The sequence below is a fragment of the Zootoca vivipara genome, chromosome 8 (assembly GCF_965207765.1).
Source record: "Zootoca vivipara chromosome 8, rZooViv2.hap1.1, whole genome shotgun sequence".
Classification (NCBI taxonomy): domain Eukaryota; kingdom Metazoa; phylum Chordata; class Lepidosauria; order Squamata; family Lacertidae; genus Zootoca; species Zootoca vivipara.
In genome coordinates, this window is record NC_142591.1 from 10,887,943 (window position 1) to 10,904,983 (window position 17,041).

General features: G+C 42.1%; 1 protein-coding gene across 2 annotated transcripts in view; it reads right to left on the bottom strand.

Moving 5' to 3' along the window:
- The window catches only part of CTNND2 (catenin delta 2), a 466,576-nt gene that overhangs the window by 37,550 nt on the left and 411,985 nt on the right, over window positions 1-17,041 (bottom strand). For both annotated transcript variants that reach the window (XM_088675087.1, XM_088675086.1), the window contains exons 16-18: window positions 16,272-16,422; window positions 4,449-4,659; window positions 3,421-3,505 (exon numbers count right to left, since the gene is read on the bottom strand). In XM_088675087.1, coding sequence (XP_088531213.1) covers window positions 3,421-3,505; window positions 4,449-4,659; window positions 16,272-16,422 — 447 coding nt within the window. The remainder of the gene's footprint in view (window positions 1-3,420; window positions 3,506-4,448; window positions 4,660-16,271; window positions 16,423-17,041) is intronic.

Consider the following 17,041-nt stretch of genomic DNA (forward strand, 5'->3'; position numbering starts at 1 on the left):
ATTTATTCATCCTTATTTAATGAACTCTTAACAATATTGGGATCAACTTAAAACAAAGGTAGGTATTCCAATGCGAAGGGACAGGAACAACAGACCTGCTGGGTTAAACTTGCAGAGCAATCCTGTGCATGCCTACTCAGAAGTAAACCCCTCCCAGGTGGGTATAGGACTGTAGCCTAAATTTGGAGCCATCGCCTACTTCTCCCCAGCACCTTACAATCGAAGCCGTCCCCGTCCCTGAGCATGAAGTTTTCTTGTAGCTATCTAGGCTAGGGGTTGGCAAGGCTATCGGGCATGGGCCGGATCACTCCCGCGGAGATCCTCCGTGGGCCGGAATGGCACAGCCGAAAATCACGTCAGTGCATGTCTGTGCAGAAGTGATATTCAGCATCTGGGCATGCACAGAAGTGATTTCTGGAGCCACGGAAGAGAGTCTCTGTGCCATGCTGTGCCGGTTTAGCGCAGTGCGCGGAGACTTGCTGAGTGGGCAGCTTGGGAGCTGGTTAAACGGCCTCCGTGGGCCGCTTCCGGCCCATGGGCCTTAGGTTGCCGACCCCTGATCTAGGCCAATAGAGGTCCACAAACCCATTACATTCTCAACCCTTTTTAAAAGTTGCCACATATTCTGTCAGTGAATTGTTTGAAGAAATAATTTATTGATATTGAATTTACCCTAAACATACTACCTGTTTTGTTCAATGAACCCGTGTTACGGAAGAGCACTAATTTCCTTCACTTCATTCTCCCCATGCCATTTATAATTTGAAAAGCCTCTATCATATTATCTCTTAGTTAGAAATGTTACTTTTCCTTATAAGAATGCTTCACCCCTTGACTGTTTTAGCTGCCTTTTCCCGCTTAGGTATGGTATCCTTCTTTAAAATAAATAAAAATAGGATGACCAATAAATTCATTCTACAATAAATGTATGCATGAGCAACATATTGCAGTTTTATTTTCAAACCCTTTCGTTTTAACTTCTGACACTGCCTTCTCTCCTCCTCCTGCTGCTGCTATAACGCAGTGAGTTTTCATTGAGGTTTCTACCATGACCCCAAAGACATGTGAAGCTGCAATTGTGTTAAACCTGTAAATGTGCCTTATTTGCACTTATTTATACGGAGTCTTGTCTGCAATTCTGCTGCTCATTTCCCTGGCTTGCATAAATAATTTCGGCCACTTGGGCTGCAATCCTATACCCACTTACGTGGGAGTAATTCCCACTGAACTCAATGGAACTTACTTCTGAGTAGACAGGTATAGGATTGTGCTATTAGCTGCCTTTAAAGTTTTCTTTTGACTGGTAGGATATCTGCTTTTTTAAAAAGCAAACAAACTGGTATCATTGTGCCACTATTATTCCCCTTGCATTGTTTTCTCATCTCTGGTAGTATTGGCCTCTTTAAGGTAAAGGTAAAGGGACCCCTGACCATTAGGTCCAGTCGTGACCGACTCTGGGGTTGCGCGCTCATCTCGCATTATTGGCCGAGGGAGCCGGCGTATAGCTTCCAGGTCATGTGGCCAGCATGACAAAGCCGCTTCTGGCAAACCAGAGCAGCACATGGAAACGCCGTTTACCTTCCCGCTATAGCGGTTCCTATTTATCTACTTGCATTTTGATGTGCTTTCGAACTGCTAGGTTGGCAGGAGCTGGGACCAAGCAATGGGAGCTCACCCCGTCACAGGGATTCGAACCGCCGACCTTCTGATCAGCAAGCCCTAGGCTCAGTGGTTTAACCACAGCGCTAATCCAATCCTGCCTTGGGAGAATGGAGGGCAACAGTAAACACAGAGGGTGAGCTTCCTCTCCAGCATATACATGTACACTGGAGAAAATATTGTACTGATTAGGCAAATCCAAGTTTACTAATGTGTTAAAGATTTTTTAAGGAAACTCGTTGTTTGTTTATGCCCTTCTAACAGTGCATATTTATGAAAACAGCCAATCTTGCATTACAGTTCAGCATCTTATAAATGTGCTAATATAGAATAGAAGCAAAGCCCCTCTTCAAGTGCAAAAGTAATCCTTTCAAGCTGTGGATAATTGTTTTCAAAATCCCTTTGTTTACCAACACTTCTAGCAACAACACACATGTTATTAAAGAAAAGCATTACTTTCTTGTGCAGATTATTAGACAACTGCTTGCTCTTTATTTAGGGATGGGAAGAATACTTGGCCCCACTCACCTCTGATGGACTTGGTACTCTGATGGACTAATGGAACTATTAAGAAAAAGCCCTGTAAACAATTCTCACCATTTGCTGAGCCAATCTGAGGCTCTAAAAAGAGCCTGCTGGCAAAACAGTGGATGGAGACATTTTTATAGCTCCCCCCCCCAGGAAACTGGGGTGGCAGACAAGAGGACAAACCTACAGGGGACCCTCCTCCACTTCTGAATGGTCTTAAAGAAATGCCTGTAGACAAAATAATATGTAAAGGAGCATAGCACTTAAAACTGTTCGAAGTTGCTAATGGATGATGCCTCCCCCCAAATGGCTTGCTGCTGCTTCTGATTGGACTACGTGAAAAGTTAGACCTGTTGCTATCCACGTAGCATGTGCTTTATGAATTTATTCCGAGCAAATATATGAGTTTTAAGCCACTTAGGACAATAATATGTGTTTGTCTCTCAGGAGTGCCCACACCCTGGCCAACTCATCGGTTGTACAGACTGACAACAGAATTGTAGAGTTGGAAGGGACCCTGGCGGCAGCGGCCGGGGGGGGGGGTCCATCTACTCCAACCCCCTGCAATGTTGGAATCTTTTGCCCAATGCGGACCCACGCCCTTAAGAGTCTCATGCTCTACTGACTGAGCTATCCATGGCTCGGTCCCTGACTGTATGATACTTATTTATTAAACGGGCCTGTGCACTAGGCAGGTACAGCAAAGGCTCTTTCCTCCTTGACCTCTCTTTTCTACAAGAGTGAGAGTTCTGTAGTTATAACATTCCTGCAGTTATTATGAATCATAAGAATGCAGGACCATAAGGGCAGCCTAACTAGATCAGATCTAAAATCCCATCCGTAGTGGCCAATGTGATGCCTAGGGAAAGCCCAAATGCAATGGCACTCTCCCCACCAAACGTAGAGGCTGAGCACAGCCATTGTGGCTAGTGAAATAAATGATTTAAAGATACACTGCTTCTCATATCACGGATCTTCAAATGTATCCGAGAACCAGTCTTCAGACCTTAGCGAAATATCCTTCCCCTACTGGAAATGCTTTGCCCCACATCCCCCAATGAAATTTGAAATAGTGCCTCTTGCATGATCAGTCACACACAGTGTGCAAAAGTTGGCAGAAACTTTTATTTCCACCAACGTTTCCAATACTTGGTTCATTGCTGATTTTGCTCTAAAAGGCACCCCCACCCCACCGCAAGAGATACTAATTTTAATAATTTAAATAAATCTTACCTTCTTGTAGAGACTTCTCAGGTCTCTGTACTGCCACATGCTATTTAAGACCTGAGATGCTGCCTTCACTACTTTTGGAGAGTGCCTATTGAAGAAAAAAGAAAGAAAAGGGAAAAGGATACTTAGGAGTGACTGGAATCTCAAGCAGTTGATAATCGTAAATTCAGTCAGCACTTTATGAGAGGCATGGATGACTTAGGTCTTTCAAATTTCATTTGAAAATAACCTACGCTTTTCCATTACTAGGATTTGTGCCTGACTCCAGTACCTGGCATACCCCTGTTTTCTCTTTTATAATCTTTGGTGGAAATGCGCTCTTGAGAAACAACAACAACAACTGCAATTAATTGAGAATGTACAAATTAATTTGTTCCCATACTAGCAATTATAATCAGTTCATGTACAGTAATACTAGCGAGTGCAGATATAGGCTAAACTATAAGCTACTCTAGAGACGCGGGTGGTGCTGTGGTCTAAACCACAGAGCCTAGGGCTTGCCAAACAGAAGGTTGGCGGTTCGAATCCCCACAATGGGGTGAGCTCCTGTTGCTTGGTCCCAGCTCCTGTCAACCTAGCAGTTCGAAAGCACGTCAAAGTGCAAGTAGATAAATAGGTACCACTCCGGTGGGAAGGTAAACAGCGTTTCCATGTGCTGCTCTGGTTCACCAGAAGCGGCTTATGCATGCTGGCCACATGACCCGGAAGCTGTCTGCGGACAAACGCTGGCTCCCTCAGCCTCTAGAGCGAGATGAGTGCCGCAACCACAGAGTCGTCTGCGACTGGACCTAATGGTCAGGGGTACCTTTACCTTTACCTTTATAAGCTATTCTTGGTAAATAACATGCCTCAGATGACAGTAGTCAGCTGCTTTGATATGAAATTATCCACCTACTACCCCCCCACTCTTTCTTCATCAACTGTCAAGCTTACTAACACATGATAAATGACAGTTCTCCAAGAAATCATTAGTGCAGACAAGCACTAATTAAATTATAGCTAATAGGCACGAGATGATTTACAAAACGTACTTGTCTCCTTTACTCTTGGAAATGCCAACAAGCTTCTCGATTCCTCCTGCGTCCCGTAAGGCCTTGGCATTCTCCATGTTTTTCGTGATGACTTCATGCAAGGTGCAACAAATAGCAGTGACGGTGTCATCGGACATGGCCTTGCTTCCTGAACTGTTGCTGTTGTTACCTCCTGGAAGCCGGTGAACCAGGTCCCGCATAGCATACTTGCCTTTTGGAAAGAAATAAAATGGAGGGAGGAGTCACATATTGGAAGCAAAGAAAGGGAAGAAAGGAGGGGTGAATAGAAAGGAAAATCTGCAGTACAGTGTAAGGGTTAATAATTCCATGACTTCTCCTGAGCTGAGCTTGCAAGCTAACATTAGTTCAGGCAACTGTTTTTTTTCTGTATCTATATTATCAGCTGTTAGCAACCATATTTTAGCCTATGCTCATTAGTCCTGCAAATCCCATTCATGCACAATATATTGTCTATATAGGGCTAGCCCCCTACAGATGAGGCTACATGAGCCATTTCGTGCTGGAGTCACACACAAGATGTCATCCAAGTGTTAAAAACAAAAACACAAAATTTAAAAACCCCACAAAGTAATAGTAGGGTGAGAGAGAGGGACAATGTAGGTCACATGACAGACAATATCCTCATAACTATATCTCACACATCACAAAGCAATAAATGTGCCATCTGTGGAAATAATTGCTTTCCTCCAGTTATGAAATACAGATTATCCAGGGTTGGGAAAATGAAATATTTATTTTACTTCAAATATTTATAAGCCACAGATTCCTATCGCAAGCATCAGAAGCAGCGGCAACCAATTTATCTCTGCAGCAGAAGTACACCTTTGAAAGACTACATCTGAAGTGCATGAAACAGGCGGTGACTCGTAATAAACCAAACAATATTACTAAAAACAGATAATCCGTTAAACCCCCAATAACTTGCTAATCCCCAGTTTCAAGAAATGCCCCCTACAGTATTCACGCATTTATTACAATTATATACTACCTTTCTGCCAATATACTCCTGTTGCCTTACAATTTGAAATGCTAAAGCAAAAAAGGGAGAAAAAAATATAACACACCAAAAGCAAAACAATAACAAAAAGGAATTATTGAAGGGACTTTCCAGGAGCTGATGGTTTAACCTGGCATTATCCAATATTGCTGTCCCTTAGGGTATGCCATCTCTAGCCCCTAGAAAGGCAAGAATGGATTCCACAGCTGGTAGCTCTCAGTACCACTATCCTCAGCACTTTTTAGTGGTAATATATATATATATATATATATATATATATATATATATATATATATATATATATATATATCAAAAGCTATGGCTTGATCCAGCTATTTGCAATCGGTCTTGTGCAACAACGAGCAAGCTCAGATGGAGATAAACACCTATTTTAAATATTTATCCCAATAGTTCAATTGGTCTTGAATTATAATTGCAAGGCAGATGTGGTCTGATGTCTGTCTTTATCCTTATCTGCAGTACAAGTGGAAGCCTGTTTCTGCATATGAGCCTCCCTTGCGGGACTGGGGCAGATATGGGAAAGAAGCACAATTAATTTAGCATGTGGGAGATTCCAAACATGTTTTCCTTTGGCTAATGCAAAGCTTTCCAAACTGTGTGTCGTGAGACGTTAGTGTCAGCTGCAGTGTTTAGGTGTGTCATGTGAACACTTCCCCGAAGAAGGACTGAAGGGCTGAGAGGTGAGAGAAACTACCTTATGAAGAAAGCTGGTTTTAGCAGGGACATAGCACACAGAACTTGTGTGTGGTTCTGCCCACTGGAGATTTTGTAAAACTTTGATATAGGGAGGATTCCAAGATTAGACGAACTGTAATCTCAGTCCTAGGGACGCAGGTGGCGCAGTGGGCTTGCCGATTGGAAGGTCGGCGGTTCGAATCCCTGTGATGGGGTGAGCTCCCGTTGCTCGGTCCCTGCTTCTGCCAACCTAGCAGTTCGAAAGCACGTCAAAGTGCAAGCAGATAAATATCTTCCAGCGGGAAGGTAAACAGTGTTTCAGTGTGCTGCTCTGGTTCACCAGAAGCGGCTTAGTCATGCTGGCTACATGACCTGGAAGCTGTATGCTGACTCCCTCGGCCAATAATGTGAGATGAGCGCCGTAACCCCAGATTCGGTCACGACTGGACCTAATGGTCAGGGGTCCCTTTACCTTTAATCTCAGTCCTAATGAGAAGATGTTGGGAAAGATTGAGGGCACAAAGAGAAGGGGGTGACAGAGGACGAGATGGTTGGACAGTGTTATTGAAGCTACTAACATGAGTCTGACCAAACTGCGGGAGGCAGTGGAAAACAGGAGTGCCTGGTATGCTCTGGTCCATGGAATCATGAAGAGTTGGACATGACTAAATGACTAAACAACAACAAAATCTCAGCCCTGAGTGCTGAGTCACCGGGAACCTGTGAAGAGACTTCTTGCCATTCTGGGGGTCCTGGGTAATAAGGTTTAGAGAAGCTCAAAACTGCTTCAAGCAATGACAAAGGAATAGATTTCCTTAAGTAACTGCAGTAGAGTTACATTGGAGAAATTACGTAAACTAACACATGGCCTCTATTCAGTAAGGGGAATTGGGATTAAAAATGGATGTAAGGATCACACACTAGAACCTTGCACAGCCAAGCAAACAATCTGCATTGTCAGGTCTGACAACCGGTGGCAGGATGATGACATGACCGGGAGGGAGGGTACTCAGACGTCGCCTTCACCCTGATTTACCGTATTCTTGAATTACTTTGGTTGGGCATGGATGGGTATTGAGCACTGCATGAATCAAAGCCATAGTTAATTTTAAGGTAAATATTCCTTTCCTCTGCAAACAAATGCATACTTTCAGCAATTTAGGGCCCGATGACTCAACACATTCCAGAAGGATTTGTTTAAATTTAAGTCTGGGTGACATTCAGGAAAGCTCCTTTATCTGTATAGGTTTAGTGGAAAAAAGCAAGGAGGAATTAGAAATGTAACCCCAGGGTAGCATTTACAGGACAGAATGCAGTTGGAGAGATGGGGATTTCTGATGTTAGAAAAAATGAAGTTACCCAACACTACCATTATTTCACTGTATTATTTTTTTTGGGGGGGGGGAGATAGCATCAGCCTTGTACTGTCCCTCAGTTCTTGTTTCTTAAGTCACTAAAATCTGTTGCACTTTGCAGGAAAAGGTGAACAAAAAGTGATTGCATGTATGGATTAGAATCTGCAGTACATTTTCCAGGACACTGTTTCTCCCACGGCTATCAAGTTCTGCTACCCACTCACCCAGATTATAACTTTTTTTTTTAAGCAAGAACTGAAGGTGACACTGACTTATAGCTGCCTTTCGGAGAAGAATACTAGAGAAAAGTTCTATTTCCTGTTAAAGAGGGGGGGAAACAAGTTGGCAGTTTTTACAAATTATGGTCCAAGTAGAAAATAAGTGACCTTTAGAATATGAGTGTCTGCTGGATCAGGAAATGGCCCATGGAGTCCAGCATTCTGATCTCACACTACTAGCCAGCTAGATGCCAGTGGGAAGCCCCAAAGCAGTAACTGGGCACAGCAGCACTCTCACCCCTGGTGATTCACAGGAGCTGGCATTCAGAGGCATATAGCTTCAGACAGGGGAGGTAGAACCCAGCCATCCTAGTTAGTAGGCATCGATGGCGTTATCCTTCATGAATCTGTCTAAATCCTCTTTTTAAAGCTACCCAAGGTGGTGGTCATCACTGCCTCCTGAGGGAGTCAATTCCATAGTTTGACTATTTGCTTCATGAAAAAGAACTTTTCTATTATCTGTCCTGAATCTTCCAACATTAAGCTTCATCAGATGACCTTAAACTCTAGTGCTATGCGAGAGGAAAGGGGGAGAGGGGAGAAGGAAGTGGGAAAGTATCACTGTCATAGTGCTGGTCAACTGTTAAGATTGTGTGGGTGAATTTTGTGTGTGTGTGCGTGCGCGCGCACATGAGAATGGTATGTGAGCAATGTGTATATCTGAGCATTACATGCAAGGGGAAATAGATAATGAATGAATGAATGGATGAATGAATGCATAGGAAATAGTGAAAGGGCCATAGATACAGAGAAGCTATTACATACCAAAAAACAAAACCCTGTGCTTTTACAAGGCTCTCTGCTTGCCTTATCAAAGTGCCTACTGGTGTTCTCATAGCTAAGTTGGCTACAATACTAGTAGCATAAATTCTGCAGTATAATTCTTTTTCTAAAACCTAGCATCATCTTGCTTGTGTCTATAGAATCCTTCCTTATTCTAAAATAAAAAAATTCCTTCAGTAGCACCTTAAAGACCAACTAAGTTTTTATTTTGGTATGAGCTTTCGTGTGCATGCACACTTCTTCCTTATTCTAGTTCAAAATAATAAAGACATTTCAGAGCCTGATTGGGAATGTACAGTATTTTAAATGGCTTTTGCTTTTAATTATTGGTACGGTCATAATGTAGGAAAGCCATCCCACCCCCCCAAATGGTTCTTGATCAGACAACATTTAATTTCAACTGAAATGTCAGTGTAGCAAACAATGTTTGAAATGCACTGTAATTTCCAACCAGCTTCTTTTTTGTTCTATTTTGGCTGGTTAAAAGCCCACAAAAAAAATACATTGCAGAAGGCCTTTATTATCTCTCCCAATTCATCTCTCTCTCTCTTTCTAGATACAATCTGTATTATGGTAAGAAATTGAGGCTATGAAGAAAGATCACAGACCCATTTCACCTCTGCAGATGTGTCAACAGGTGGGAAGAAAAGGTATCGCAAAATCGTTATGTTCGTATCACAGTCAGTGACCTCCAGACTCTGAGGTTCTAGGTAAGAGGACAGAGGCTGGGAAAGGGGGGGGGGAGGAGAGAGAGCAGCAAATAATGTTGTAGAAAAAGTGAAGGGGATTCATAAATGGTCTCAAAGAGCAACTAAGTGATTTTACTCTTAAAATGTGGACACAGCTGTAATGGATTATCTTTGGTTTCAGAAGTAAACTTGCTATTCTAGCAATGTGGGATTGATGTGGCTCTTTTTTCTTCACTGTGAATAATTGCAGGTGATATTGCAATAAAGAAACATTACTGACATTATATTTGTATGGACTTCTGTGAACCTTTTCTTCCAATAATCGCAACAGAGAATCAATTTAAAAACAAACAAATGGTTGAATGCTACAAGAGCTGATAGCAATATGTTTAGGTAAAATCCCCCAAAGTTTCATGACTTAATATGTTGATCTAGCTTGTCTTGTCATATCCTGACCTTTACACGAGTCCCATGAAGCAGAAAGGCAGGCTGGTAGTTTCAGCACAATGGAAAGCTCTAAGCGAGCAACTTGATCTGACAAAGATTGGGGCTGGATTGAAGTCTTTAACTGGATGAAAGATTTGTACATTTCTTTTCCACCCAAGATTGCTTCCATGAAAGAAACACCTATCAAATTGAATTGCACTTAATTTCCATGTAAGTTATCTAAGGATTGTGTTTCTTAGACCTACTTGGTGACAAAATACCTTCAGTAAATCTGTATGGCGCAAATCAAAAAGAGTTTTAAAAAAATGTGTCAATGGCCACTGAATGATTTCACAAGCATCATTGAGCATCACATTCCACTGACCAACTTCCAGCATTTTATCAAAAAATAAATGCATTCCCTGAGGTACAGGGAGAAGTCTCAATCTACAGCAGCTTCTGTAGAAATGCCACAGAGAGCCTATTATCTCATGAACTTCTCAGTGCCAGGCAGCTGCAGATTTAAATCAATCCATGCCTATTTTTGGCCATGGTGTGATGCGATGAGCTAGTCGAGGGCATGCTGATTCCACATGCAGTACTCTCTGTGGGCTTTTAGCATGGCACGACTAGTTCTCCAGAAACTACTCTTGCAGTAGCATGGAAAAAGCCAATTGGCTTTGAGTTCTGCACATGGCACCGCAACAGCTACAGCTGCAGCTGGTAATCGGCACAAACTAAATGAAAATATATCTGTCACATGCTGAGAAGGGCATGAGAGGAAGCCTTGCGCCTGGAACATCCACAGGCTGATTAAACAGAGCTGAAAAGCTTGAATCTCTGCAGTATTATCTCAGAAGTGGGTAAAAATTTACAAGTGTTTGCCAATACACGGGCTATTTAGCAGCAGGCAGAACATGGGACAGTAATGTGACCTCCTTAAACTAAAGCGAGTGGTTGGTGGCCTTATGGCCTTTTCTGACGATGGGGATTCTGAAGAAGCAGGGGACATCAAGAACCACTTCAGAAATGAAATCATCTTCCTTGCCTGAGGCAGACTGATCTGAGCCCTGGGTCATGACACAACCCTAATGTTATGGGAAGAGATGAAAAGCTTCCTGCTGTTTAAAAACATATGTTTTGACATGTACGAATTCCCAATTCACAGAGGAGGGAACATGAAAAAAGCTTGTAATAAGATAAGATGAAAATGTTTGCTTATAAAAGCAAATCTCAGCGCAGAAATATCTTTTAAAGCCAAGACTTGGGGAGGGAAGGTGGGAGCGGGTTACAAGATAAGGCCATGGTATAGTGATCACACATTTCTTAATTTGCTTCCATGGAAATTATGCGTGGGACCATTAGCATGATTAATTTGTCTTTGGTGGAAAACAACTGTGCACAGAGACCATGTTGCAGTTTTATGCTGCTTGGCTGCCTTGCATAAATTAAAATCAAAACCATTTAGGGCTTGATACAGTCCTAGTATAGGTAGTATGCTCTTGGAGGAGTTCCTTGGGACTCAATAAAATCTTGCTTTCCTCAGCCCTCTGCTAATGGATTGCATGCTGAATGCACAGACAACGGAAGGAATGGGAAGTCCATGTAGACCTCCTCCAACCTGCACAATTTAAAGATTCCATTTACAGATGGAATCTGTATACAGATATCCTGAAAATGGAAAAGGCTTTTGACACGTTAATGCAATTACATCCACAGCTAGTGTTTTGGACCAGCCTCCACTGCCTAAGGATCTGTATGCAGCTGCTGGGTGACCTTGGGCTAGTCACACTTCTTTGAAGTCTCTCAGCCCCACTCACCTCACAGAGTGTTTGTTGTGGGAGAGGAAGGGAAAAGAGAATGTTAGCCGCTTTGAGACTCCTTCGGGTAGTGATAAAGCAGGATATCAAATCCAAACTCTTCTTCTCTTCTTATTAGGACTGGTGCAATTTAACTTACTCATAAAAGAATCTGGTATCAGGGCTGAGCAGTGACATAGCCGTGTTTGTGGATGGCACCTAATTTTCCAGGATGCTGAACACCCAAGCAGGCTGGAAAGGGTCCCCAAACCAACTCTTCAAAGTGGGGAAATGCAGCAAGGCAGCACAAAATTGAGAAGATCCATAATTGAGAAGCTCCATTTGGGGGCGCCAAATTTTGGCCTTGCACAGGGCTCCATATGACAAAAGATTACCAACGTCTACCCTTGGGAAATGGCAATCAAGCAAACAGAAATAAATTAGCAACTGAGAACTAGTGTAACTGCTATGCTATGCTCTGCATATGTTTTGTGTTTGTGTGCTAACTTCCCATATGTCAGTCTGATTGGGTTGTGACTGCCCTGGAAAAAATTGTACTATGTTGGACAACTCCCTGAAAATGCCAACTTGTTATACATAGTGGGGGGAGAAGCAAATCCAATGTTAAGAGTCCTTTGAAGGGAGATGGGGAGCGAAACAGCCTGTCTCATAATGCCAAGTGATGATAAGCAATATTGGAATACTGCATACAGGTCTGGAAAAGGTACAGGAAAGCGCAACTGGTTTGGAGTAACTTCCTTGCGAGGCAGGGCTTTTAATTTTTCTTGAAGGGCTATAATAGGGTTATAAAATTATGGATCATTTGAGAATGTCAGAGAGATAACCCTTCTCCAATCAAGCTGATGAGCAGCAGGTTCATAAAAAAACGAAAGGAAGGACTGCATAAAAATTTAACTAAAGGCTCACCCAGACTTCCAAAATAACCCACTCTTTACAACTGAATTGGAGAAAATAGCAACCTGCCGTTTCTGGAAAACCTGAATTGCTGTTTGTTCTGATTCAGTGTTAAAGAGTGGGGTTTCCTGGGGAGAGCAGCGGGGCAAGCAAAGAAAGCGCTCAGACGCAGAACTTTAAAGTGCAGAGCTGCACCTAGAAAGCACAGGGCAAAAGTTAAGTATGGATACGCCCTGATGTTATGGAATTCAGCATGGCCACTAGATTTAGATTTGTTCTTAAAAAACAAATCCCGCAGGGTTTCTAAGTGGGCACATCTAAAAATATATTTGGGAACTCCTTACTGATAGTATTTCGGCAGTAATTACTTATGACTTCGTGTTAAAATAAATGTTATAATAATAAAATAAGGCATGGGGAACAGGAAAATGCCTAATTGTAATGTGGAGCAGAGCAAAAACTAAGCTAATCTCCCATTCTTAATCAATTTTCTCCCTCTCATTTGAAGTGTGAACTCAAGGTGCAGTTCTTTCTCTCTCTCTCTCCCCCTGTAATCATTTCTCCTTTGGCTTTGAAGTTTATGGAAGCTGAGGGCAGCTTATCAGAGAAGTCCTGGTGAATGTGAGATGCTTAGACTGGGGGGGTGGATGCGGGGAGTGAATAAGAGGAATTTCAATATCCCTAGGAAGAGGCTGAGCTCTTTAGTAAAAAAAAAAAAAAGCAAAGCAAATACCTATTCAGTCCCACAGCAACAGAAAGCATTTCACTACAGTGGATAAAGTACTGAAATCCATCCTTAGAATCATCATCTCAAAAGGCTTTGCTTAAGATGTGCTTTGTACTTCGGACTCTTAGTGACTCTCAAGAGAGACTGAGATATCCCACCCACCCCTTCTGCACCCCTTGGAACTCTGCATAACATACGATAATAGCTTTAACATCAGGAGACTTAATACCTATAGAGAGTTTATGCGCTGGCTCAACAACACATTTTATCTTATTGTACTCCTAAGATGGTGCATTTAGAATCGCAGGTCACTTGAAGCAGCTGTTCTTGACTATTGGTGCTTATATTTATGTTTACCATAAAGGGTTCGCTAGGCTTTAGATGCAGTGGTGTAAGTTAAAATGGCATTATTTGCCGTAGGAATGTCGCTTGGTTATACAGCAAAGAAGGTATTTGAATGTGGAACTCTTGTGTGCCAACACACACAAATGCGCATTAAGAGAACAGACTCTTGAGCTGGCTTTCTCATGTAGCAATCCAATGAATTACATAGTCACTGGCTGAATGTTCTGCTGCTGTTATTGCTGCTGCTCCTCCTCTTAGGGAATAAAGGGCCTGAGACAAGGTGCATCCGCTGCTTCCATCTCAGGAAGTTGTGTGTGAGGCACTTCCTTTCCTGGAAGCAGTGGTGGGAGCAGAGGTGCAAAGTGATATTCGGAAAGGAAGAAGGTGGCAGTGGCAGTTCGGCCCAGTAAGGGTAGTGGGCCTGTTCGGATGGCCCACCCTCGGAAACCAATGGAACCGGATGTGTTCCTGAATGCTCTGGGGGATTTCCCAGGGGATAAAGTTGGTGATCTGGTCAAAGCCCTGGTCTCGCTATGGAATGACATGATTACTCCTGATCATCTTCTCTGGTGTTTTGGAACTGGATCTGCTCCTTTGTACTCTGAGGAGCTCTGGAGGAAATCATTCAGTGATGTGATCCCCCACCTTTTGTCACAAAATGAGTTGTTTGTGTATATATACTAAGGCTGAATGTGTGAATTGCTTCTACTGAAAAGCACTGTGTTTCAAACAATGTGAGGCACTATGAAAGTTCTCTATATGGTGATTGATCTGTGATGTCTTTTCATAAATAGGTGGGTCTCCACTTGAGGCTGCAGGTCACTGAGTGATAAAGGGCTGATTGACACATAAACGATCAGGTTTCACATCTTAAAAATGTGAGTAGGGAAAAGCAGCATCTGAAGCAACTCTGAAAAGCCTGCTGTGAGCTCCTTTACTCTTTAATATTCTTCCCTTTCCAAACTGTAGCCAACATGACTGAAGATGATAGACCAATGGCCCTCTGAACATATATTTATCCACTGGAGAATTAAAACCAGTCAACTGGCAGTCAAGGCAGCCTTTCATGCCATAAATGTGAGGACAGAGAAACCACCTTTAAAGAACGAGTGGAGAATTTGCTCCCAGAAAACACTTTGCGTTTTGTTGTGGTGGCCAGCAAAGAATGCTTTAAAGCAACCAACTCAAATGATAAAGTTTAGAAAATGCAATGAAAAGTGACTAGAATAAGCATTTTGTATGGCGTGGTTAAAAATAATAATAATCTCATGTTGAATCAGTTGACTACTGGCTAGGTGGTGAGAGACTTCTCAATAAAGTAAAAATGGCTTTTGGACACAAATGTCATTTTGCCTGCCCTGCTACACCTCAAGTCTTTACCAGTCTTTCCCCTGCAGAACATACGGTAGCTGGCAGAGGCTGACATTTAGCATTGCCTGGTTTTCTTGCACATTACATACTGTGGACAGTACCTAGGATACAATTTGTATTCCACCTGCACAACCATTTTATCTTGAGCCACACTGCATGAATAAAACCCAAATTGCGGCATGTGGTACCTCCTGACAGAGCTAGCATTTGTTTTTGTTTTTCAGACTGTATCTCTTGAATTCTTTGCAGTCCCTTCTCAACTATTGTGAACAGCAGATGAGCATAACTCCATGGCGTGTGTAGCACACACTCACCAAACAAAGCAATGATATGAAAAATTTCAAAGTGAAGTGACCATAGTCAGAATAGGAACAGTAGAAGGAATCATACACATGAAATAAGATGTAACCACAGCCGGGATAAAACGTTCCAATTCAAGAGTAGAATTTGCACTGTATCTATTACCAAAGAGTAGAATTAACAAAACTCAACAGGCAGCCAGTGAACTTGGTCATTTTATAAGCAACCAAATTACTGGTGAGCTTTTCAGTGCCAATTATCATATGGAACAGATTTTCGGTATGCTTCCTATATAAAGAATGATCACTTCCTAGCTTTCTGATTATGCTAAAAATAGCATGAGTGGTTCTCTCGTGATATGCTGGAGAGGCAACAGAAGTACGAGGGTTCTTTATTCCAAGTAGAAACTCCTCCTATTCAGTCTAAATATATTAAAACTGCATATGGTTCTTTCCAAGACAACTCAGTACCTGTAACAATGCTTTAATTCCTAGTGGCTCAACCATCTTGGGATTTCAATTTTTTTAAGAAATCCAGAAAAGGGCCAGAGAATGTACTCTGTTTTTTTGGCAGGAGGAAGAGGGGAGAAGAGGCATGTGCTTCTTTCACTTTCTCATACCTTCAAGCTTAACTTTGATAATTTAACCACACTGGATTAAGTCGGGGAGAAGGGGGAAAGTTTGGCTGAGCAAATGAATTCTGATCCTAGTCAGAAGGAGACACAAGGCAACAATGATCCTGGGTCAGGGCATACATTTAGAGCAGGCTTCCTCAACCTCGGCCCTCCAGATGTTTTTGGCCTACAACTCCCATGACCCCTAGCTAGCAGGACCAGTGGTCAGGGATGATGGGAATTGTAGTCCCAAAACATCTGAAGGGCCGAGGTTGAGGAAGCCTGATTTAGAGCCTTAGGAGATCATGCTACTGCTTTCTGTATTTTTATTTTTAAAACACAGAAGAAAACAATTTAATATTTTAATGCTAAACAACACCCAGCAGTTATTTCTCAAAGAGTAGCATTTAAGGATCATACACACAAGCAAATTTGATGGCAGCATGCTGAGGTAAAAGGGATAAGAACGATGTTTTCCAACAAGACATAGCACAATATAAGCGCTTACCTATTAACTCTTTATTTCGGACATCTAAGGCCATATTCCGTAAAGCTGTTGCAACCGCACATACTACCCGGTCATTATCTATTCGAAGCAATTCTACCAGTATAGGCAGGCCTTTCTCTTTCCGTACGGCAGCGCGGATATAGACTGACCACTGTAACAAAATATAGTATGAGGCAGAGCGAAAAGAAATGAGAGCTCTACAGATTGCAAGAGCAAGGCATTAATTACCACGACGTCTGCTATTTAGAAGAAGAAAATGAAGTTCATGAACTGCCAGGTGTGATTTTAAATGACCCATTCCTGATCACTTTGATTTGAACACGTAATCCAAAAGTCGAAGTTCCCAATCATTCAGATAATTTCTGCTTCATAAATGGGTTGATGTAACATTTTTCCTGCCAATGATGTAGGCCACCAAGTTTCATTATTTTGGACAGAAACATATTGAGAAATATCTAACATACTTAAATCCTCTAGCAACGCCTCTCCATGACTTTCTTTATTAAGCACAAAAAATTGTTCTAAGGAACGCTGAATGGCTACTGACTTCAGCCAGGATCTCAATAATATTAATAATAATAATAATAATAATAATAATAATAATAATAATAATAATTTATTATTTATACTCCGCCCATCTGGCTGGGTTTCCCCAGCCACTCTGGGCGGCTTCCAACAGAAATATTAAAATGCACTAATTTCTTAAAGATTAAACGCTTCCCTAAACAGGGCTGTCAGCAATGGAAACCACAACAAAACCTACAACTTTC